General features: G+C 48.9%; 1 protein-coding gene across 1 annotated transcript in view; it reads left to right on the top strand.

Annotated features, from left to right (window-relative positions):
* Positions 1 to 24,961, top strand: part of FHAD1 (forkhead-associated (FHA) phosphopeptide binding domain 1) — a 101,500-nt gene that overhangs the window by 30,368 nt on the left and 46,171 nt on the right. Inside the window, exons 10-15 of the mRNA XM_011939914.1 lie at positions 5,645 to 5,715; positions 7,898 to 8,050; positions 11,539 to 11,646; positions 11,880 to 11,987; positions 15,662 to 15,769; positions 19,518 to 19,625. Of these exons, the coding sequence (XP_011795304.1) occupies positions 5,645 to 5,715; positions 7,898 to 8,050; positions 11,539 to 11,646; positions 11,880 to 11,987; positions 15,662 to 15,769; positions 19,518 to 19,625 (656 nt within the window). The remainder of the gene's footprint in view (positions 1 to 5,644; positions 5,716 to 7,897; positions 8,051 to 11,538; positions 11,647 to 11,879; positions 11,988 to 15,661; positions 15,770 to 19,517; positions 19,626 to 24,961) is intronic.

Genomic DNA, 24,961 nt, shown 5'->3' with positions numbered 1-24,961 from the left:
ACAGACTGGAATGCAGTGGCATGATTTCAGCTCATTGCAACTTCCACCTCCCAGGCTCACGCGATCCTCCCACTTCAGCCTCCCAAGTGGCTGGAACTACAGGCATGTGCCACCATGCCACCTAATTTTTGTGTTTTTTTGTAGAGATGAAGTTTCGCCATGTTGCCCAGGCTGGTCTCAAATTCATGGGCTCAAGCAACCCACTGAACTCCCAAAGTGCTGGGATTACAAGGCGTGAGCCACAGCGCCCAGCCTGCATTTTAAAAGTAAAGAAACTGAGACACAGTAATGTTAAAAAGTTGCCCAGGGTCACACAGCTTGTACATTAGGGCTAGGACTCAAACGGAGGTCTTTGTGACCCTAACGCTTGTGTCTTCCCTATGATCCCTGCCCCTTCACCCCCACCCCCTACACACATACATACTTCCTCTGAAGATGCAGCAAGGTACCAGGCACATGCCCAGTCCCTCGAGAATGGGTGCTGTCATCGGCTCGGGCAGTGACAGAGCTGAGAGTCGTCTTTCCCTAAGGTAAACTGCATCTGATTCCTACCCTGAGCCATAACCACGGAAAGCCCACCTGTATCACAGTAATGTTCCAAGCTGGGACACTGCGGACCTACTGCCAAGGCTTGAATTTCAGCTGTGCACCTACTAGCTATGTGGGCAGTTACGTGATGTGGCTGTGTCTCCATTTACTTGCTCATGAAATGGCCATCCAGTCTCTTAGGGGCATGTGAGGACTGAGTGATGGGATACACGCATGGCAGTGCTGGTCACAGGCAGCTCATACTCAGTGGGGGCTGCTGTCATCGTCAGCCTCCAATACTTGTTGACTTAATCTGACCTAAACATGGGTAGCCACCAGCCAGGTAAGGCATATGGGCCACATAGCCTGGTTTACTTGCACCCAGGTGACATCCTTTGGAGCCTCTGCCCTATCTCCATTTAGCAGCAAATGGGATTTCCTTAGTCCTGAGCCCTCAATTGGGTTGAAGCCAGGAGCCCTTTCTAGAGGCCTCCTCCTTAGAGTCGTGACAGTGGCCTTCGTGTCCCGGCTGCCAGGTGACCAAGCTGCAACCCAGTCCACGCCCCTCCAACCTCAAACCGCCTGCTCTTGACCACCGGGCTACCTGCCTCTCAGAACATCCTCCTAAGAAATAAAACACGCGTCACAAACTAGGACGTAAGTCCTGAAACGAATCCCCCAGGGGAATCCAGGTGGGCTAAACGTCAGGGAAACGGCCTGCAGTGTTGGTGCGAGATGTCATGTGTGACCCACAAGGTGGGGCCTGGTGGGGTCCAGTGTGTTCGGAAGGGTGAAGGATTTGCTTTGTGGTTCAGCTGGGAGGATAAGAACGTTTAAGCGGCACCTTGACAGTCAGCTGGATACTCCTCCTGCCTGGTTTCTCAGGGTTCCTCTGATAAGGGAAGGAAAGGACTTTTTACATTTTTCTCTGCAAGCTCCATCGTTTGTGTCTATTTCTGCAAGACTTTGTTACAAACAAAAGACTTTTCTTGCATGCATGGCAAACCACTCAGATATCCAAGATACACTGTGTCTTTAAATGAAAAGAAAGCAAGTTGCAATACAATATGCTTAGTGTGCTTTTATTTTTTTTAGATGTCAGTATCTGAGCAAAAGAACAACCTTGAGGAAAAGACATCAAACTGTCAGGAGTATTATCGCAGCAGGGTGGGATTGCATTGGACCTTGACTTCCATTTAGTTGTTCAACAACTGTTCGTTGAGGGCCCCTGTGTGCCAGCCACCGTGCAGAACATGAAGACACAGCAGCAAACACTTCCCACATTATGAATTTCTGTAACATTTGGATTTTTATAACCAACATATATAACTTTTGTAAACAGAAGTATACAAAAGAAGTATACTTGTTGCTTCCCCCAAAGAGCAAAATCCCATTATGATTACAGTTAGTCATCTCATCTAGAAATAGAAACGTGATCAAATACTGGCCTCCCCTTCAGCATCCTCAGCTCCCTCTCCCCTTAGTCCTCCTCAGATCCCAACTATGATTTCATCCTTCTCCTTTGGTTCCTGGGTCACACGTTGCAGCCAAGCAAACTCCCAGACTTATCCCAACAGAGCCTCCACAGATGTCTGTATTCACCAGGTCCAATGGGCCAAGCCAGTGTCAGCCCAGCCAGCTCACCTCCTCCGCCATCTTGGTATCCTTGCAATGCACCTCCCCAATGCACCGACGCAAACCCTGTACTCTGAAGCCTCCAAACCCTTTGAAAAGAGAGGGACAGACCTAGGTCTGAATTCTGATTTACCATTTACCAGCTCTGTAGCTTAACCTTGGGGAGCTTCTGTTGTTTCACCTATAAATATGAACACACTTCCTTGCCAGGTTGTTTATAATGATTAGAAAGATGTATCAGACTCTTTCTTGGCACAGCACTGACATACAGGAGGTGTGCTATTATTATAATATTGCTGTTCTCACGTTTCTGTGCCGGAAATCCTCCGAATGGTGCATCGCCCCATGCACAAGCATGTTCTCCTCGCTTCCTTTCTCTCTCTGTGTCCATCTTTTATTCCTTCCCTCCATCATCGCCACAAGGTCTTCCTCCTAGATGCAGCATGTACCCTGCCCTGTCTCCCCTTTCCTCTCCTTCCCAGGGACCTTGTGCACAAAATTCTTCTTTCTTTGGCATCTGCGGCCTTTCTTTTCCTCTTAGTTCCTTCCCTTTGCCGTCAAAGGGGCACTTCAAGATGGCTCTACCATCCTGAAAAAATCATTCTTCTCTGGAATCCATCGCTTCTTTTGCTCCTTTTCAATTGCTCTTACTCCTGTCTTCACCTGTGATCTTTAAGAAGTGTCTTCATTGCCAACTTCTTGGCCTTTCTGCCAAGTAACTGATGTGGGCCCTCTGCAGCACTGACTGGGCCACCACCCTCTCAGGGACTGTGTCTCTAACCTGCCCAACACTCTTCATTCTCTTTTTTGAAACCCTTTTGCCTCTCAGCTCTTCAGGCCCTGGGGCACTCTGCTTCCCTCCTGATCTTTTCCATTCATTCCCAGCAGCCCCCTTCACCAATTCCTGTCCCTAACGAGGGTGTTTTCTCCTGTGTAGTCAGCCCTTGGTCCCCCCGATCTCCTTTCTCACAAAGAAACTCTGCACTTCCGGGCTTCCCCAGCCACTACTATGTGTTATCCACACGGACGCCTCTGCAGGAGGGGCTGCAGGGAAGGTGGTGCAGGGAGTCCAGCCGAGGCAGCAGGTGGGGTCCCTGGCCAGGGGCCACCAGGAAGAAGGGGGCCTCTGTCTTCATTCACACGAGGACCCTGGATGGGCTGGGCTGGGCCGGCCTTGCCAATCAGCATGTCCAGCTCTCTGCTGACCAACCCTCCCTCGAGTCCTGCCTGTGCCTCCAATTCAGCATGTCTGAAACGGCCTGGGGGCTCCTTCTCTCTCCCTGCCACACCCCACCCCAACCCCAACCTGTTTGTCTCCCGTCTGATGGCGAGGCCACCATTCCACCGCTTTAAAAGGCTCTCTCTTTCTTCCTTCTCATCCTCGCTTCTCCCACCCTCGGTTAGAGGATCAGCACTGACTTCCTAGGCATCTCTCGGGCCCTTAGCAGAGCTCCCTGCCTCTCACTCGGAGGAGGGGAGCTTATCACAGGCAACATCCAGGATTGTCTGGTGACATTTTTGGTTGTCACAACTGGGGTGGGGTGAGTGGGGGTGCCCCTGACATCCAGTGGGTAGAGACCAGAGATACTACTAACCATCCCACAGTGCCTAAGACAGCCCCCACAGCCAAGACTCAACAGTGTCAGCGGTGTGATCCCAGCAATATGGCCGGACATGTCAGCAGTGCTGCAGCAAAGAAGCCCTGCCAGCTCCAGCCTCTCGAATGCAGCCCAGTTATTTTTCTGCAAAAAAAAAAAAAAAAACCACACACACACACAAAACACTCTTCATCAGGCCACTTCACCGTTCTGTCAGCTGCTAGAATAGGAGTGACTCAGACCCTGAGTCACACCAATTAGTCTTGGCTCAGCCACTGGCCCGCTGTGTGGCGTCGGGCAGGCCCGCGTCTCAGAACACCACTGCCTCATCTATAAAATGGGGACCCACTGGGCACCTTTCAATCGTGTTTAAATCAAGTTTCCTCTCTCAAGGTGATGGTTGCAGGCCTATCACAGCTTGACCTCACCCTTCCACGCCTCCTGCACCATCTGCTCCTCCCTCTCCCATCATCTACTCCAGCCCAAGTAAGCTCAGCACTTCCCTGGAGGAGCACTGCCTTTTCCTAACCCACCCCCACCACCCCCACATCCCTGTATGAAGCTATGGCTTCCTGTGACTATTGTAACAAATGACCACAAGAGAGTGGCTTAAAACAACACATTATTCTCTTAGCGTTCAGGATTAATTTGGTTTCACCGGGTTAAAGTTCCTTCCGGAGGCTCTAGGGCGGCATCCGTTTCCTGGCCTTCTTCAGCCTCTAGAGCTTCATTCATTGCATTCCTTGGCTCGTGGCCCCTTCCTCCATCTTCAAAGCCGTGGCATCTTCCGGTCTCTCTCCTTCCATCATATCACCTTCCCCTCTGTCTGTGGTCAAGCCTCCCTCTGTCTCCTTCTTATAAGAAGCCGTGTGATGACATTGGGTCCACCCAGATAATCCAGGATAATACCGCATCTCGAAATCCTGAACTTAAATCATATTTGCCAAGCTCCTTTTGCCCTGTACGGTCACACCCACAAGTTCCAGGGATTCGGACCTGGAATCGTAGGGGGTCATCATTGAGCCCCACGTACCCCTGTTCTGAAGCACCCTCCCCCGGCTCACTGAATTCTGCCTACCCAACAGCACCCACACCCAGTGGTTCTTCAACCAAGTGGCCTTACTCGCTCACTCCAGGAATGATCTCTCCCTCCTCCGAGACCCTCACCCTCCCCTCTCGTTCAGCAGTCACTTACATGCCACCTGAGCTCACTGCGTGTTTCCAGCAGGCATTTACACCTTGTCTGTTGGACTGAACTGCAAGCCCCTGGAGGTCTTGGCTTTTGACCATCCCCCACACTCACCACCATGCTTTACCCAGAGTAGACAGTTAATAGGTGTTCTGTTGATGGTTTATTTTCCACCTCCAAAAAGAAAGTTGGATGTGAGCTCAACCAAGACTTATCAACTACTTTTTTTATTTTTATTTTTTTGAGACTGAGCCTCGCTCTGTTGCCCGAGCTGGAATGCAGTGGCACAATCTGGGCTCACTGCAACCTCTGCCTTTGAGGTTCAAGTGATTCTCATGCCTCAGCCTCCCAAGGAGCTGGAATTACAAACATGCGCCACCACACCCAGCTAGTTTTTGTATTTTTAGTGGAGATGGGGTTTTATCATGTTGGCCAGCCAGGCTAGTCTCGAGCTCCTGACCTCAGGTAATCTGCCCATCTCAGCCTCCCAAAGTGCTGGGGTTACAGGCGTGAGCCACCATGTCCAGCCTAAGCCACCGTGCCCGGCTGCTTATCAACTACTTTAAAACCACAGGTTGGATGACAGCTCATGTTGTTTTGATGGGATGGCAACGTTGCCTTCATCCACCTGTCTGCAAGCTTTGGAGTTGAATTGAATTGATACTTACATTCTTCCTGCTTCTCTTTTTTTAAGGGTTCTCTTTGTATCTGATATATCTTCTGGAACATTATAAAAAACTTATGAGCCAGACCCAGGAACTTCAGGTAATTCTTTTCTTTTTTTCCAAAGCTCATGTCGGCCCCTGGTTGGCATTTATATAGCACTGTGCATTTGAAACCTGTTTTTTCTTTATCAGCTAGTCAGTCCACACCCTCCAACAGGTGAAATGATTTCTCTGTTTGCACACAAAGAGGTACAGAAAAGGTTGGCTAAGATCTCCCAGGGGGGTAAGGACAAGGACAGGGTGCTGCCATCTGTCTGGCCTCCTGGGCCAACCACACTGTTTGTTTTCCTCTGTCAAAGGCCCGGAAGACTTAATGCCATCAGATTTTTTTTTTTTTCAAATCTCGCTCTGTTGCCCAGACTGGAGTGCAATGGCGCAATCTCAGCTCACTGCAACCTCTGCCTCCTGGGTTCAATTGATTCTTCTGCCTTAGCCTTCCAAGTAGCTGGGATTACAGGCGCCTGCCACCATGCCTTGCTAATTTTTGTATTTTTAGTAGAGATGGGGTTTCATTATGTTGGCCAGGCTGGTCTTGAACTCCTGACCTCAAGTGATCCACCCACCTCAGCTTCCCAAAGTGCTGGGATTACAGGTGTGAGCCACTGTGCCCGGCCTTAATGCCATCAGATTTTGAAAACTGTGTTTGTTAAATCCAGTGGACAAAACACAGCTATCTATAGTACAGGCAGCAGAATTACTAAAAGAAAAGAAATACTCTAGAGGCAAATGAGCTTTAGGGGTTATATCATTCTGATAGCTATAGCCATAAGAGTGTTATATAATAACCACAAAACTTCAGCGTCATTCAGCAATTGCTATTTACTGCTCACGTCTCTGGGGTCAGTGGCAAGGCAGCTCTGCTGACCTTGGATGGGCCTGCCCACTTGTCTGGGTGTTAGCTGGCCTTTGGTTGATCTAGACTGGCCTCAGCTGGAGCCACTCAGCTCCACGTGTCCCTCATCCCCCAGCAAGCAAACCTAGGCTGTTCTCAGGGAGACTGCAGAGGTAGAAGAGAAAGTGGCCCAATCACATAGTGTTTTTCAACCTTCTGCTTGTGTTATGTCTGCTAAGATCCCATTGGCCAGAGCAAGTCACGTGGCTGAGTTCAGTGTCTGGAGGCAAAATATGGGCGGGCACTGCAAGTTACATAGCCCTAGACATGGATAGAGTGGGGTGAAGAAGGGTCCACGTGCCAATCAGCCACAGAGGCTTTGAGTCCAGGGATTGGCAACTTTCTCTGTAAAGGGCCAGATGGTAAATATTTTATGCTTTGCAGACCGTATTCATACCTCTTCCACTCTAGTAGAGTAAAATGAAAGTAGCCATAGACAGTATGTAGGCAATGGGCATGGTAAGTATGCCATGGTTCCAATAAAACTTTATTTATGGAGGGCACGGTGGCTCATGCCTGTAATCCCCAGCACTTTGGGAGTCCGAGGTGGTTGGATCACCTGAGGTCAGGAGTTCCAGACCAGCCTGGCCAACATGGTGAAACCCCTGTTTCTACTCAAAATACCAAAATTAGCCAGGTGTGGTGGTGGACACCTGTAATCCCAGCCATTCGGGAGGCTGAGGCAGGAGAATCACTTGAACCCGGGAGGTGAAGGTTGCAGGGAACCAAGATCGCGTCCCTGCACTCCAGCCTGGGCGACAGAGCAAGACACCAGCTCAGGAAAAAAAAAAAAAAAAAAAAGCCACCTTATTTACAAAAGTATGCAGTGGGCCCGATTTGGCCTGTGGGCTGTAGTTTGTCAACCCCTGGTCTAGTCCCTTCTCCTCATTTTTCAGATAAGGACAATTTCAGTGTCACACAGCTAATGGGTGAAGAGTCAAGACAAATGTTCAAGCCTCCTGGCTCCTACATGACTGCTTTGTTTTTCTCACACCCACCTACCACTTACTAGATACCCACTATGTGCTCAGCACCGTGCTAAAAGCTTTCCATCATTGTCTCACTTAATCCTCACAACTCTAAAAGTCAATAGTGTTATTAACTTCATTTTCTAAATGAGGAAGTGTCTAGAAACAGTTAGAGCTGGGATTCTTTCTAGATCCAGAGTCTGAATTCTTAACCACTGCATGCTGTGGTATTCTGTGATTTTAAGAAACTTTTGGGTAAACCTTTGTCCCGCGAAAGGTAAACAATTGGTAAACAAATGTGGAAAGACTCTTTAGTTAGGCCTGTCCCCCATCAGCATCAGTTTACTTTTCTCTCGTTTCAGATCAAGTTCAACAGTTCTCAGGAAACTCAGCAGTCTTTACTGCAAGAAAAGCTGCGGGAGCATCTGGCAGAGAAGAAGAAGCTGAACAAGGAGAGGCTAGAGCAAGAGGAGAAGCTGAAAGCCAAAATCAGGCAACTGACGGAAGAGAAGGCGGTAAGGTAGTCCCTGTCATTTGCTTTACTACTGAAAATTGATGGCTGGGCGTGGTGGCTCACGCCTGTAATCCCAGCACTTTGGGAGGCCAAGGCGGGTGGATCACGAGGTCAGGAGATCGAGACCATCCTGGATAACACGGTGAAACCCCGTCCCTACTGAAAATGCAAAAAATTAGCCGGGCGTGGTGGCGGGCGCCTGTAGTCCCAGCTACTTGGGAGGCTGAGGCAGGAGAATGGCGTGAACCCTGGAGGCGGAGTTTGCAGTGAGCCGAGATTGCGCCACTGCACTCCAGCCTGGGCCACAGAGCGAGAAAAAAAAAAAAAAAGAAAGAAAGAAAATTGATGAAATGGTCTTTTATATGGGAAATTGAGGGTGTATGTACTTAGACAAATCTCAGCTACTCTGTTTGGTGCTGTGAAACTAAATTAATTAAACAGGGTGAATAATTGGGGAGGATTTAACATGAAGTTTGAATTCTAAAACTCACAGCAAAATCAGCTTGAAAAGGCAGCATGATTGAAATTTCAGGAAACGGTGCCTTGTTTGTATACATATTGCAGTCAGCTTTATAAAATCTGAGTCATCGCTGCAGGTCCTAGTTTGTAGCTGACAGACTGTTTCTAAATGTGCACAAGATCAACTTCAGATGACAAATTTCAGTCTTTTGCTTTCTCTTTATACATATCAGGGAAAACAAATGGCCAAAATTGCTACTGGCTCTTCTAGAAACCAGGCCAGTTAGAAGATAGCAGCATCTCTAAAACTCGAAGGTGCCTGTGAATTGTCTGGGAATCTGGTTAAGATGCAGATTCTGTCTCAGCAGGCCTGAGACGCTAGATTTCCAACAAGCTCCCAGATGGTGCTGACGCTACCAGTCTGCAGATCCACATTTTCTTAGAGGAAGATTTTCCCAAAGTTTCCTGATAAGAACCACCCAGATGTTTTGCTAAAAATACAGATCTTGGTCCCCACGCCAGACCCATTAAATCAGAACATCTGGAGAGGGCTAGGAAACTGTATTATTTAATGAGCTGATTCTCATCACTGTCCTAGAGTTGGCCCTTTTTTTTGTTAAGATGGGGTCTTGCTCTATTGCCCAGGCTGGAGTGCAATGGTGTGATCACAGCTCACTGCAACCTCAAACTTCTAGGCTGCAGTAGTCCTCCCACCTCAGCCTCCCAAGTAGCTGGGACCACAAGCATATGGCACTACACTCAGATAATTTATTTTTGTAGTAGAGATGGGATCTTGCTATGTTGCCCAGGCTGGTCTTGAGCTCCTGGGCTCAAGTGATCCTCCCACCTCAGCCTCTCAAGTAGCTGGGGCCACAGGCATGCACCACCATACCCAGCTAATATTTTTATTTTTTGTAGAAATGGGGTCTCTCTATGTTGCCCAGGCTGGTCTCAAACTCCTGGCATCAAGTGATCCTCCCACCTCAGCCTCCGAAAGTTCTGGGATTACAGGCATGAGCCGCCGTACCCAAGGGTTGGCCCTTTCTGATATTCAGGTACCCCTCCCAGGAATTTTACCGTCTTTATGACTTTTGTCATTTAGGAGATTAAAAATTACTAATGCCTTGCACCTCTCCTCGCCGACTCTCCACATTGTGATCTAGGTGGGGTGAGGGTGTGGCCCCTGCTCTGGGATTTCTAAGCACTCCCGGGTGGTCGCAAAGTGCAGCCACAGTTGCGAGCCACTGTCGTGGGTAGGTGTGGAGCAGTATGTGCCTGCTGACCCTCCTCACAGCCCCCGCAAGACAGCAGCCCCAGGTCCACCGGACCCCAACTCTTCCCAGATACCTCCTTTCTTCCCCGGAAGAGGACTGGACCTGCCGCCTTCTCCATCTTTCCCCAGCTCCTCTGCCACACACACCTGCCCTCCAAACCTCTCCCTCTTTCATCTCCATCCTCACATCTGTGTCCAGTTACCCCAAGACATCCTCTCCTCCTCCTCCCCCTTCTCTTTGCCTCTTTCTCTGCTTTTCTGCATTTGCGAAATAAAAGATTAAAAAGAAAGAGCCATCTGACCAAATCATGTGCAATCCGCATCGAGGTAATATTAATGATAGCTATAAATCAAGACGGGCACATTTTGAAGGGCATTTAGATATGGAAGAAGCCAGCATTGTTCCACAGAGAAGAAAATAAAACCAGAAAGTACCTAGAAATCTTCAAGATGTTCACAGAACTCTCTACCGACTTCCTCTTCTCTTCTCTGATTACCTTCTCCTTTTAACATCAGCATTCCAAATGCCTTATTTTCTCTTTTTAATTTTGGATGGACTTTTTCCCTTGTCAGGGTCTGGTATTTCAGCCCCACCATGTTAAACACTGCGTTGGGCGCCTGCCTCGCCTTCCTAGACGCCCATGGCGACACTGGCCTGGCAGAGTGTTCTAAGAGCTGGCGTCAGCCCCTCTTTTAAACCTGCAAACCTCGATGCACCCCACCGTCCTTGCAGAGAGAGGAAGCGACATCAGGTCCCTGCCAGACAGACTGTGACACTCGAAGGTTGCCCTTCCTCTGACAGGTTGATGGACTTGACCCTGGGGACTCCTTGGAAAGTTACCTCTTGGACTTCAGTGCCAAGTGTCTTGACTTTAAATGAGCCTTCCTTAGACCTTCTGACTCCCATCACCTGCCCTTTCCAAAAAAACATGTGTCCAGGCTCATTAAGTAGCCTCCCTGTCATGAATCTTGACTTGTTTGAGGACTTTGTTTCAAAGGGGAAAAAAAAAAAGTCTGGGTTCCTTTATCAATCCAACATTCTTTTCTCATTACCAATTGTTGACAACAATCACTTGATCTGTGCATACACCGATGCGTCAGATCAGGGATTGGCCAAATTGTCCCATAAAGGGCCAGATAGTAAATATTTTCAGTTTTGCAGGTCATACGCTCTCTGCTCTTCTGCAAAAGCAGCCACAGACAATACACAGCAAGCACAGAGTGTTCCAATAAATCTTTATTCACAAAAACAGACCAGATTTGGTCTGTAAACCATTGTTTGCTAACCTCTGGTTTAGAACACAGGCTTCAGAATCAAATGGGTCAGAGTTAGAATCCCTACTCATGTGATTTACTAGTAAACTGGGTGGATTGCTTCATGTAAGCCTGTTTCCTCCTCTGCAAGGTGGGAAGCATGGTTATCACTGTGCCAGCCATTTCGTGTTCATCATCCCATCCACCCCTTCACATCAGCCCAACACAGGAAGACTACTACTGTCTCCATTGTACAGGCAGGGCAACTGAGGCTCTGGTAGCTTTACTTCCCCAGTGTCTTACAGCTGGAAAGGATCAACCTGGGGCTCTGGCCGGGGTCTCCTGACTCCAGAGCACATGCTCTGAGCTCCTAGACTGTGCTGCCCACAGCCTCCCCAGGGGAGGGTGGTGAGGAGTGAAGAGGTAGCCCATGCAGGGCCTGGCAGCGTCCAAATTCCTGCCGTGGTAACCATGTCTATTAAACAACAGTCATTGGTTTCCAGGCTTTGGAGGAGTGCATTACGCAAGAGAGAAACAGAGCGAAAGAGACTTTGGAGGAAGAGCGGAAGAGAATGCAAGAGCTGGAGAGCCTCCTGGCCCAGCAGAAGAAGGTATGTGGCTCAGGGAGACAGAGTCAGCTCGAGCCCACATCAAGGCCCTGCAGCTGAGAAGGGTGGATCTGGGGCTCTGGTCTGGGCCCACCGGCTCTGAGCTCCAGGGCTATGCTGCCCACAGCCCCCAGGGAGGTGCAGTCAGGAGGGAAGAGGTAACCTATGCAGTGCCTGGCAGAGTCCAAATTTCTGCCACGGTAACCATGTCTATTAAACAATGATCCTTGGCTCAGGCTTTGGTGGAAAGCATTACCCAGGAGAAGAACAGAGTGAAGGAAGCATTAGAGGAAGAGCAGACAAGAGTCCAAGAGCTGGAGAAACGCTTGGCCCGCCAGAAGGAGGTACACTCGGGGAGATGGAGTCGGCTGAGCCCCAGTCGGCTTCAGGGCCATGTGGAATTAAGTTCAGAGCCGTCGATGATGGGGGTGAGGGCATGGTGGAGCCTTCCTCATGGAGTTTGCGTTTGGGTGGACTCAGCTACTTCGGGAAGCGTGGGAGACTCAAGGGAACCCCAGAGTTGTAGCCTTGACAACCAGTTGGGAAAAAACTGTAAACAGTGTAAAACACAGTCAGAGAGAGAGTGCTTGGGAGACAGGTAGAAATGGTGACATGGGCATCTTCTGTGTTCCAAAGCACAGAAACGGTAGAATGACAGCCATGGGACCTCAGGGCTGCATGGACCCTCCACCAGCATCCAGCCTTGAGCACCACCGCTGAGGAATGTTCTCCACCCCAGGGCAGTCCATCCCAGCATGGATTCCTCAGGCCAACAGAAAGTTTTCTCTTTAGGTTGAGTTGGGTCAAACTCTTATGCCCCAGAAAAGTATCAATCCTCCGCCCTCCCCTGCGCTCCCACAAGGTACGTCCACTTCCTCTTCCACATGATGACTCAGATGTGTGAAAATAGAGGCGCCCGCGCCCTGCATCTGCTCCTCCCCAGGCCCAAGCACCCTTGTTCCTCAGGTCCCTCACAGGACTGGAACCTGGCGCTGGCCCCCTCCTGTGGCCTGTGCTGCTCTCCAGAAGTCACAGACTGGGAAGCTCAGCGACTAAACAGGGTCTGTGGAGGTTACGTTTGGCCCCAGAATATTTTACTTTGAATTCATAAAATCTATTTAAAAGTTGAGATTTCCATCCACTCCCAAAAAGTCAGAAAATCTAGCCCTTGTTTCTACTTAGCAAAAATGGACTAGAAGCCTTACCGGGTAGCAGCAGTTTGCCAGTTTTCACCACTCCCTATTGCATTAAACACAGCCCACGTCATTTTTGGTATCTGTCTGGGCTTCATAGGCATTTGAGTTTGTCACCCATCACCCATTTTCTTCCTAAAGGGAGGTGGCCAGAACCACTGTTCTCCAGCCACGGTAGCCTAGGGGAGGACTCTTGAAGATGTTCTACTTCTGTTAGTATGTCCGAATTAGCTTTTGTGAAAGCTCTGCCACATTTGTGGATTCATGTTTAGCTTGTGGTCACCCTCAGATCCCTGATCCTTTTTCATGTCTGCTTTCATGAATTCCTCAGTCCTGACACAGTACAGGGGAGTGCGGGCTTTGCAGCCAGATGAGACACGAGTTCGAATCCGAGCTGGGCTACTTCCTGGCTGCAGCAGACCTATCACTACCTCCCTTCTCGAAGGGGCAGCTGTGGGCTCAGATCTAGCGTATAATGGAGGGCCTGGCCTGTGGAATTATTGCCGAGTAAATGGCAGCTGTTACTACTGTCTCTGCTGCCACTTGTGCCCCTTCCTCTGTTTGGGTATTTGTTTTTCATCAACACCGACTCCTCGAGTAAAATCCTTGCCCATCCATCGCTGCCGTCTCTGGCACAGCTGTGTCCTGCAGCCTCTCCCAGAGCATCACTGAGGTTTGCCCCCAAGTGATGCCTCTAAGGGTGGGGATGAGGAGGAGAGTCTCCAAGGAGTCACTTGAGTCAAATGCCCCAAAATGGGCCGGGCGCGGTGGCTCAAGCCTGTAATCCCAGCACTTTGGGAGGCCGAGACGGGCGGATCACGAGGTCAGGAGATCGAGACCATCCTGGCAAACACGGTGAAACCCCATCTCTACTAAAAAATACAAAAAACTAGCCGGGCGAGATGGCGGGCGCCTGTAGTCCCAGCTACTCGGGAGGCTGAGGCAGGAGAATGGCATAAACCCTGGAGGCGGAGCTTGCAGTGAGCTGAGATCCAGCCACTGCACTCCAGCCTGGGCGACAGAGCGAGACTCCGTCTTGAAAAAAAAAAAAAAAAATGCCCCAAGGTGTCAACAGCAAAGGCCTGGGGAAGATCCTTGAATTTAGAGACTTTGAGGCCACGGGGCTCAGGAGAAAAATTCAAGCTTCATTGCAGAGAGGATTTGTGGTTGGGTCACCCTGGTTCCGTTAAAATGTCAGCCTACTTCTGGCAGAACTTCTCTGTGGCTTCCTATCGGGGAAAATTGAAAGAGCAGCCCCAGCCACAGGCTCCATTCAACTGCCAGTGGCTTTTTGATTTTCTTTTTTTCTGTCTCCCAGTCTGCAGGGCAGCGGCATGATCTTGGCTCAGTGCAACCTCTGCCTCCCGGGTTAAAGCGATTCTCATGCCTCAGCCTCCCAAGTAGCTGGAATTACAGGCGCACACCACCACGCCTGGCTAATTTTTTGTATTTCTAGTAGAGACGGGGTTTCACCGTGTTGGCCAGGCTGGTCTTCAGCTCCTAGCCTCAAGCGATCTGCCTGCCTTGGCCTCCCAAAGTGCTGGGATTATAAGTGTGAGCCACCGCGCCTGGCCTGATTTTGTTTTCATTAGCTCTTCCGCCACATTATCAGGGTTTTTAAGGTGAACAGAATCACTAGGTCATAATCTGGATCTCGAGGTCACGTTCAAAGTTAATCCCCATTATCCGTTGTGAACTTGGAAGCACAGCAACTGGGCATGTAGGGCCTGTGCGTGAGCCAGGCAAGGCCTCTCTTCCCAGTAGTACCTGTCCCGGCTACAGAGGAGCTGCCTAGAGGAAGGCCTGGCGAGTGTAGACGCAGAGTCAGACACAGCAGAGCCAACCCTAAGTCCCTAGGAAGTGCCTCAAAGTCTCTTTCACAGTTCACAGGAAAATGTCCTACCCCAAAACCCACTTCAAAGGATCCAAATAAACATGAAATTCTTATGATGTCACTTTTCTTCTGTTTTAAGGCTGGCACTGGGACAGCAGAGTGTTGGAGTTTTGTCAACTACTTTTCACTGCAAAGTATACAATATCTCAGCCATATTCTGGATTAACCACATTTTGCGGGCTCATCTGGGGTCCTCACCACTGGTTATAATGGAAACCATCTTCCAAGTTCTAAACACCTGACAGTTAACCTGGTGTTTGAAACACAAGCCATTGACTGGAAACAGGCTGGCAACATATTTCCTTTGGTGATTTACATTAAGCTGTTTAGTTGAATAGCTTACCAGCAAGTGACTTCCCAGACAAAACTCCTTGATTAGGGCACTAAATACTGGCCACACTTTCGTCCCTGCATCCTACCAGAACATTGCTTGTCCCTTCTAGAAACTGGCATATTGTGGCTCATTAATCCAACATACTGCCCTTCTCTTGAAACCGAATTCTGTTGAAGAGATTTATTTCAATAATGGAAATTCCATTATTGACGAGACTCTTCTTTTGATCAGAGAGGCTGCCTGGCCCCATGATAGGAAGCTGCCCCCGCTGCTCCCGGGTTCCCTGTCGAGAGCTCTTTATTCAGGCTCCGTGCTTTCCTCTGCGCAGGCTTCAGATGCTGGCCTCACCTCTGACAAAGGGTGTGGCTCTGGGCCCTCTCTGACTTCCTGCTCCTCGGTTTCCTCATTTGTAAAATGGGCCACTCTCAGCACTTCTCTGACAGAGTTGCTGTGAGACTGAAGGGCTGGCCAGGGGCCCAGGCGTATCTAATAGCTGGGTTATTTGGCTGTTATTGTTACTATGATTATTATGATCATTACTAGCAATTTCCCCCCTAAATGTGCAGGCCACCAAGTGCACTGGTCGTTGATTTGCAGGTTTTGGAGAGCAGCATAGCCCATGAAAAAAGAAAAGCAAAGGAAGCCTTGGAGTCAGAAAAGAGAAAAGTTCAGGATCTGGAGAACCATTTAACCCAACAGAAGGAGGTATGAGCAGCAGCAGGAAAGAACCCTCTGGAAGGAGCTACTGGGAGATCCCTGGGAGAGTCTGGTGGGAAATCGGGCAGATATCACAGTCACGCCTCCCTTTGAAGTGGCCAAGATCTGCCATTTACTGGTCATGTGACCTCTGGCAGATCGCCACCTCCCCATCCCTCAGTTTCCTCATCTGTGAAATGGGAATGCTAACAGTCCCTGCCTCATCAGATTAGATGCTCTCAGGTGTAATGTACATAGGACTGCACCCTGCATCCTAGAGGGCCCTTGCAAAGTTTTTTTTGCTCTCTGGTTCAGCTACCTAGGAAAGAGGGATCCTCCCCAGGAGAGAACCCTGGGTTTCAGCCTGGGTCAGGGGCTTAGCGAGCGTCATCCTCACAGTAGAGAGGCATGTATGCCACACCCGGCATGGCCACGGGAGAAAGCACTGCTCCTGGCCTGGCCTGCTGGTGTCATGGACTCTGGAGCAGGCCTCCCCTGGCCTGGCTAAGGAGTAAAGGACACAAAGAGCACAAAAAGAGATGGCACAAGCAGGTGCATAGTAAGCACACATGGTCGTCACATCAGATAAGCCGCAGGAATCAGTGCCTTCTGGAATGGACAAGCAGATGGGCACCCCAGGACAGAATGACACCAGGGAAGAAAGGAGGGGTCAGAGCTGGAGACATCCACATCCACCCACCCCAATGCAACCAACCTAGGGGCCTGGCCCAGCAGACACACCTGCCCAGAGCAGCGTGAGAGGCAGGCCCTCAGGTCAGCCCGGACGCCCGGGTCACAGCCTGGAAGTAAGAGCCGGGGGGCCAGGAGGAGGTCACTCAGGGACCCACATGGCATCTCCATGAGCTGGGCTTCGGGGACAGAGGTGGCACAGACACACACCTGCCGGCCCCTACAGAACTTCCAGAAACAGAGCTGATAGCTCAGTGAATGGTTTGATTCTGTTTCATTCATCTGCCCATATATATTCATTTATCCACCTGCTGATTTCGGTTTCATTCATCCACCCACGGGGTACCAGACCCGGTTCTGGGTGCCACAGACATCGCAGTGAGCAAGACAGACCAGGGCCAGGCTTCCCAGAGCTTCCATCCTAGCGCAGGGAAACAGACAGCCTGCAGAAGCAGGGCACAAAGCCAAAGCCGAGAAGCAGGTTGGAGAGTGCCCGAGGGCAGGACCGCTCAGGAAGTGACATTCCAGTGAGAACTGGAAGGGAAAAGGAGCCTGGGGGCAGAGAGGACCACTGGATAAAGTGGCACAGGTGTGAAGGTCAGGACCTGAACTTGCCAGGAGGTGGGCGGGGGGTTCGAGGAGGGGGGTGTGGGAGGGAGACTGGGTGAGAAATGAAACCAAAGCTGGCCCAAAATGGGAGGCACCAGGGCGCAGGGGAAGGAAATAGGTGGGAGAGGTGGGGAAGGAACTGCAGAGCTTGGTGGGCTAAATGGTTCATTCTGGGCTCAAGTCTCAGCTCTGCCCTAACAGGCTGTGTGACCCTGGGCATGCCCCTTGCCCTCTCCGTGCCCTCATCTGCCATGTGGGTGTGGTGGCAGAACCGCCCTAGAGGTGTCATATGAGGAGTCAGTATATTCATGGCTTGGGATGCACCTGCCCCGGTGAGGTCAGAGTCCAGGTGGGGTGGGCAGTTGAGTGGGCACAGCAGGGTGGGGGCTGCACAGCCTGAAGCAAAGCCCTTGGCAGCGGGACAGTGCCAAGCCCATGAGGGAGGTGAGGTCAGAGTCCAGGTAGGCAGAGGGAGCACAGACACGCTAAGGGGTGGGACCCAAACCGTGGTCACGGCTACCCCCAGAGCCTCCCTTATACATATGGGCCAGGGATGGGGTCCCGAAGCTCAGGCTACAGCCAGGCAGTGTCTTGGGCTCTGTGCCAACCTGGGTATGAACATATAAACTCATCTTGCCAGGTGCGGTGGCTCACGCCTGTAATCCCAGTACTTTGGGAGGCCGAGACAGGCAGATCACTTGAGATTGGGAGTTCAAGACCAGCCCGGCCAACATGGTGAAACCCTGTCTCCACTAAAAATACAAAAATTAGCCGGGCCTGGTGGTGCACGCCTGTAGTCCCAGCTGCTCGAGAGGCTGAGGCAGGAGAATCACTTGAACCTGAGAGGCAGAGGTTGAAGAGAGCAGAGATCATGCCACTGTATTCCAGCCTGGGTGTCAGAGTGAGAATCCGTCTCAAAAAAAAATTTAAATTTAAATTTAAAAATTAAAAAAAGAAAAAGAAAAAGAAAAGTCTCCTGCCTCCAAGTGGGCAGGGCTTGAATCAGGGCCCAGAGGCCGAGCGGTTAAGGCGAGGGCCCTGGCGTCTAAGCCTGCACCACTGCTTCCTGGGGATGAGACCTTGGAACACTGCTTGTCTTTAAACTGCCTCAGTTACAGCCTGCGTTTCCTTTCTTGTGAAACAGGGATAATCAGATAGATGCTCTCTGGGGTTTGCAGATTGGACGCACTAACACATTCTGTGCACTATTTTCATTTGCAACGCACCAAGCGGTGCATAATAAGAGAAGGAAAAGAGCCCTCGCCACAGGGCATGCGGAAGGGTGTGGGTGGCCTTGTAGGACAGGCAGGACTTAGACCTGCAGGGCAAGGGTTGAACCATCTTAAGTGAAGATTTGACAGTGAGAAAAAGCCAGGTCTGCTCAGATGTGGTCGGGTAGGGGGGCCTGGGAGTTGGATATGCGGAGCCAGGTGGGGTGGGTGGGTGCCACGCACGTGATGTTAACACCGGCAACATTGGGAACATCGTCTTTCCTTCAGGACCACACACATCTCGAGTCTCATACTGTCCCTTGAATTAGAATATTCCCATCTCCTATCACTGCATGCCCTGTAACAATTTTCATTCGTTTTTCTTTTTGCCAATAATACCTGTGCATTAAAGAAAATTTAGAAGATATAGACCTGTGAAAAGAACAAAATAAAAGTTGCCATAATCCCAATTCCCCCCAAATAACCGTCACTTACATTTCAGTACGTACTCCTCTGGTCTTTTATTGTACATATACACGTATATTTAAAATCCTTTTCTTGTGAACTTTATGTTGGTGGGGGCGGGGGTGGTGCATAACTGCAAGAGTTTCAACAGCTGCAGATAGAGTTTTTCAAGCCCTCCCTAGCTGTTTACCTCCCAGGGCATGTACAGGTGAGTCTGGGCCTCTGATTCCCTCCCCGTCACCAGGTATATGGTGTTTGTGTTCTCAGCTACAAACTGACCTAGACAGGAATTTTGGAAACCCATGCCTTTGTAGACTGGAAGTAGCTGCCTCGGTCCTCCTTTGGAGCCATTGACATGGGTCTACAGAGACAGAAGGCACCTCCCCAGCACTGTCCTCTCCTGCCCCACCTCCCAAAGAGCCAGGTACTTCCAACAAAGGCCAGCATCGGTGCCAGCACATGCCAGTTTATTCAGTGACTCAGCGCCAAATACCAGGACCCAACCACTCACCAGCATGTCACTTCCTGAACACCTGTCCTGAAATCTTGAATGATGACTCACTCACTCCTTTACATACATGACTAAGATATGGCTCCCGGGTTCTCACCATGCTGGGCATGCTACGGTTCTCACCTCTGTCCCCAGTGGGTGCTTTGTTCCTTGAGATCTTTCTCTCCAACCCTGACTTGGTGGCTTCCACAGTGACTCGTCCTGATTTCCCTTTTCGGTGTCATTTCCCTTTGAGGGCACAGGCCCTCAAACCACTTTCATTGACTTCCAGATCTCAGAGAGCAGCATTGCCTACGAGAAACGCAAAGCAACGGAGGCCATGGAGAAGGAAAAGAAAAAGGTGCAAGACCTGGAGAATCGCTTAACCAAGCAGAAAGAGGTATGAGCCGCAGGGAGGGAGAGACAAGAGGGGCCCAGTACGGCGAAGGGCAGTGCTCTAGAGCCAGGCTCTGGGTTCAGATCCTACCTCTCCCCATGCCTGGCTGTGGAACTTCAGACAAGTACCCTACCATCTCAGTGCCTTAGTTTCCCCACTTATGAAATACACCGAATACACACAGATCAATCTCCTTGAGTTGTTGTGAGACATGACTGCTGTTCTACCCACAGAACACATGGAGAGGCACTCAGCATTCCACGTATATGTGTCAGCTGCCCGTGTTAGCATGGCAAACTCATGACTGGGAAGTGGAGGATCCGAAGCCCGGACTCTCTGACTCCCCAACCCTAAATCTTCACCCCTCCCTCTCTACTGCACTTCAGCTTTGGGCTCAGGTGCCTAGCTTAAGAGAGGAGATGTTGGCCGGGCGCAGGGCCTCATACATGTAATCCCAGCATTTTGGGAGGCCGATCACCTGAGGTCAAGAGTTCGAGACCAGCCTGGCCAACGTGGTAAAACCCCATCTCTACTAAAAATGCAAAAATTAGCTGGGTGTGGTAGCACGCACCTGTAATCCCAGCTACTGAGGAGGCTGAGGCAGGAGAATCGCTCGAACCCGGGAGGTGGAGGTTACAGTGAACTGAGATTGTGCCATTGCACTCCAGCCTGGGTGACAGAGCAAGATTCCCTCTCCAAAAAAAAAAAAAAAAAAAAGAGAGAGAGAGGAGATGTAAGGGTATGGACGCCTGGGTTTCTGATCAGGCCGATATCAGTTTTCCCAGCAGAGCTTGTCATCATAATTATCATCACCTTCATAATCAAAATGCGTTTACTGTTATCACTGAGAATTGTAAACATAGTAGGAATAGAAGTGGATTTCGCACCTGAGCCTGTCTTGGGTACCTCATAAGCAGTAGGGCATAATTCGCTTCTCCTGGGTCCCAGCAGTACAAAACACATACACATACAATTACCAATGTGTCAAAGTCAAAGCCCAGTTGACAAACATGCAACCTGGCAATAATGGGTTAAATTTAAATATAGGTGACTGTGACTTCAAAGGATTTTCGGGACCAGCTAGGACTAAAAAGGTCTCTATTCACATCAACCTTGGATCATTTTCTTCAAAGAAAGGTTTGCAAACATTAGCATGCATTTGAATCTCTGGGGAATTTATTTTTAAATGCCTGTTTCTTGGACCCCACCCCAAGAAGTTCTGACCCCCTGGGTGGAGGACAGACTCGGGAAGCTGCATGTTTCATAAGCAGCCCAAGTGGTGCTGATGCACTTTAAACAAGGCTGCTCTAGGGAGGCTAGTCAGGAAGGCACATCTGGATTGCACGTCAGCCCTGGACACCAGTCTTCAAGGAGGGACCTGGAGTAACTGGCATGTGTCCAGAGAAGGCAGACAAGAGTTGGGTGAAGTGATGCAGGACTTGGCAGCCCAGGGCCGTCATGGTCACAGAGGACCCCTGCAGGGAGGCACATGCTGCAGGCTGTGGGAGAGCCCAAGAAAGGCAGCCTCTTCCCAAGCAGCCGTGTCCCCCAAATAATGTACAATGGATCCTCCATGAAATACACTATGGGTAGGCAAAAAGGCGAGGTTAAAGTTTTAAAAGTAGGTAAGTCGGGACGTAAAAGGGATCCGGAATGAGACTAATGAAAAAAAAAAAAAAAAGTGTATCATGAAATCAATGAATGAGTCACAATTTTTACTCTAGCAGTTACAGTGCAAGGGAAAGCCCAGCTGGTTGTACAATTTGCTAGACAAAAGTGGACCAACTGCTCGTGGAAATATGACCATTCTTGGTACTAGACCAGAGAGAATCTCTCCTAAGGGTCATTACGTAGAGGATTCTGCAACAAGCAACCTTCTCAACAATATCCTTAGAACAGTAACATCAGAAGGTAGGGTCTTGGCCAGGCACAGTGGCTCACGCCTGTAATCCCAGTACTTTGGGAGGCCAAGGTGGGTGGATCACCTGAGATCAGGAGTTCAAGCCCAGCCTGACCAACATAGTGAAACCCCATCTCTACTGAAAATACAAAAATTAGCCAGGCATGGTGGCGCATGCCTGTAATCCTAGCTACTGAGGCTGAGGCAGGAGAATCACTTGAACGTGGGAGGTTGCAATGAGCCAAGATCATGCCATTGCACTCCAGTCTGGGCAATAGAGTGAGACTCCTTCTCAAAAAAAAAAAAAAAAAAAGTGAGGTCTTATGGCAGCCCTCAAAGTAGACAGGTGATATTACCCTAGATAAGCAAGAACAGGACCCAGCCCAGGGATTCACCATTTACCAGGAAAATCCAAGGAAATACAAGTAGAGTCAGGCAGAGAGTTGTGTGTTTGCACATTATTTTATTTGTACACTCAGAAGAGCAATCAAAGATTGATTTCATCTATATAAGCAAAATAGAAAAGGGAGAGAGGAGAAAAGAAAGGAATGTCCAATGCATGGGACCAGTGGACTTTGTTCTCCTATGCTTGGGACAAGCTGCTGAGTAGCCGGCAGGGAGCAAAGATGGCAGGCCGCGTGATCTGCTCATAAGCAGGGCAGCTTCACAGCTCTTCAAAGAAACAATTTCAGTGTGTTGTGGATTATTTGGGACACCTGGGGTGTGTCGCTGAGCTGTACGTGGCAAGCTACTCCGTGGGATGCCTGCCAGTGTCCCCAGTGAGCACCTCCATAGGCCAGGTCCACATGAGGTCCTCCGTGGAATATCCCAACAGTAACAGCAAGGTTAAGACCCTGAAAAAGAATCAGACCCTGAAAAAGAATCAGACGGAGTTAAGCAGAGGTACACAGAGGATGCAGCAACTCCGAGGCGAGGCTTGCAGGAATAACAAGATGAAAATGGTATAGGGATTTAATATTTTCAAAAAAAAGTGTTTTCCTTCCTGATTATAAAAAAACAAAAACAAAAACAAAAAACAAAAAACAAAAAAAAACCTGTCATTCTAGAAAACTTGAAAAAAAAAAAAAACAAACCAGAAAATCACTCCGAAGAAAATAATAACTAACAGAGAGTCCACTGAGCACAGTTGCCACTGTCGACATTTTGATGTGATTCCTTCCAGATTTCCAGATCGCCTTTGTGTTGAACCTCAGCATCGACATCGATAAATACCGATTTATGACCAAGTTAGTGATTTACACTGTGACACTGTGCACAATGCTTTGGATGCTATTTTTGATATTTAACATATGATGTGTCAACCTTAAATAATGAGATTCTCTAAGCATAGAGTTTATTCGAGCTCAAAGCTTGAGGACGGCAACCCAGAAAACAGACTTCAAAAGAATGAGTCAGCGTTCCAAAGCAGGGAGGTGAAAATTTCACTTTGATAGGCAGTTACCAGGATCACAACATCTTCCACACAAGGTCAGCACATGTGATTATAGCCCTTTGGTTGGGCACAGCTTGCTGCATTCCTGGGAAAATTGTTTTAATATTCCAGGATGAGGGGTGATCATCTGAAGGAGTCTTATCTCTGGCGCTACCAGGGCTTTCCCACTCGTTTACAGAAAAGAACAGAAGTTGCAGGTGCGTGCTATGTGACCCAGGCCACACAGCCACATTCCTCTTGAGTCTCAAAATAATGTAAGGTTTCAACCGCTTTAAGTTTGAATGATTTTGGCCATTCACAGTGACTCACGCCTGTAATCCCAGCACTTTGGGAGGTCAAGGTGGGAAGATCACCTGAGATCAGGAGTTCAAGACCAGCCTGGCCAACAGGGCAAAACCCCATCTCTGCTAAAAATACAAAACTTAGCCGGGCATGGTGGTGGGTGCCTGTAATCCTGGCTACTAGGGAGGTTGAGGCAGAAGAATCAGTTGAACCCGGGTGGCAGTGGTTGCAGTGAGCCAAGATCCCCACTGCACTCTAGCCTGGGCAATAGAGTGAGACTCCATCTCAGAGAAAAAAAAAAAGTTTGAATGATTTCATTTTGCATAGAATGTCTCAGTGTCATTAAACAATCTTCCGTGACCTGGGTTTGCACTGTGCTGGATGGATCCCGATTTCGTTTCTTCTCCCCTGGGTTGGTTTCTCACTCTTCACTAGTGCAGCAGATGCCCAGCTAACCCACCCTGTGCATCAGTCTTTACGTCCTTAGGAAAAACTCCCTAAAGTGGAATTGCTGAGTCACAGGACTTGTACATTTTCAGGCTCATAATACACATTCCTGAATGCGTGTCTAGAAAAGTCACAGCAGTTTGCACCTCCACCAACAGAGTTTAAGAATGCCTAGTACTTCGAATATATTTTAAATTTGATTAAATGATGTTCATAAGATGCCCAGCACAGTGCCACTCAAGAAGCCCACACTTCACATTATTGCAGGAGGGACTCAAAGAGAATAGAATGTTGACTATGAAAGATCGAAAGAATCTTTCATGCGGTGGTGGGTGCAGTGGCTCATGCCTGTAATCCCAGCACTTTGGGAGGCTGAGGCAGGTGGATCACGAGGTCAAGAGATCGAGACCAGCCTGGCCAATATGGTGAAACCCCGTCTCTACTGAAAATACAAAAATGAGCTGGGTGTGGTGGCGTGCGCCTGTCCCAGCTGCTTGGGAGGCTGAAGCAGGTGAATCGCTTGAACCCAGGAGGTGGAGGTTGCAGTGAGCTGAGATAGCACCATTGCACTCCAGCCCAGGTGACAATGTGAGACTCCATCTCAAAAAAAAAAAAAAGTCCAGCAAGCATATCAAAATCGCCAAGTCTTTTGGTCAAATTAGAGCTGCCACCTTTTGCATGAGGTTTTACTTAAAGGTGTTTACTGATGGATAAACTCACGCTTCTGTGAACTGGTTCTTGCTTCTGAAAAAAAAAGCGGGTACTTATTTTAATAATTTAGAGAAAATGCTGTAAAGAAGTTGTGAAAAAAACGTAATTCCCATTTATAATCAGCCATGTTTGTAAAAAATTACTGTGGTAAAATTATGAAGAGAAACATAATTGACATATTTTCTTTAATTTTTAATATACTTTGCTTTTGCTATTGAAACTTTTGTGATTCTTGTATTCATCAGTGGTGATCTTAAGGTGATTCTTTTTTTTATAATTCAACTTACTTTTTACTCTACTTGAATTATTGCCTGGATTCCTATAGAGTCCAACTCTAGTTGTTATCAACTAGAGCAGACACTCTCAGAATCTAATGAGAGATTATCTTGAAACCTATTAATATTGTCTGCTAACAAATAGTATGCAAATACTTGGATGTAGAATTTTATTATGTAAAGAAATGATATTCTATCTGTGATTTATTTTCAAAATAAAATAGAATAAAATCATGTTTCCTTTTCCTTTCTCCACAGAAAATATCTTTCT

This window comes from Colobus angolensis, unplaced genomic scaffold (genome assembly GCF_000951035.1).
Source record: "Colobus angolensis palliatus isolate OR3802 unplaced genomic scaffold, Cang.pa_1.0 Scaffold185, whole genome shotgun sequence".
In the NCBI taxonomy this organism is placed as follows: Eukaryota; Metazoa; Chordata; class Mammalia; order Primates; family Cercopithecidae; genus Colobus; species Colobus angolensis.
Note: the sequence above shows the minus strand (reverse complement) of the source record. Positions and strands in the feature narration are given on the sequence as shown.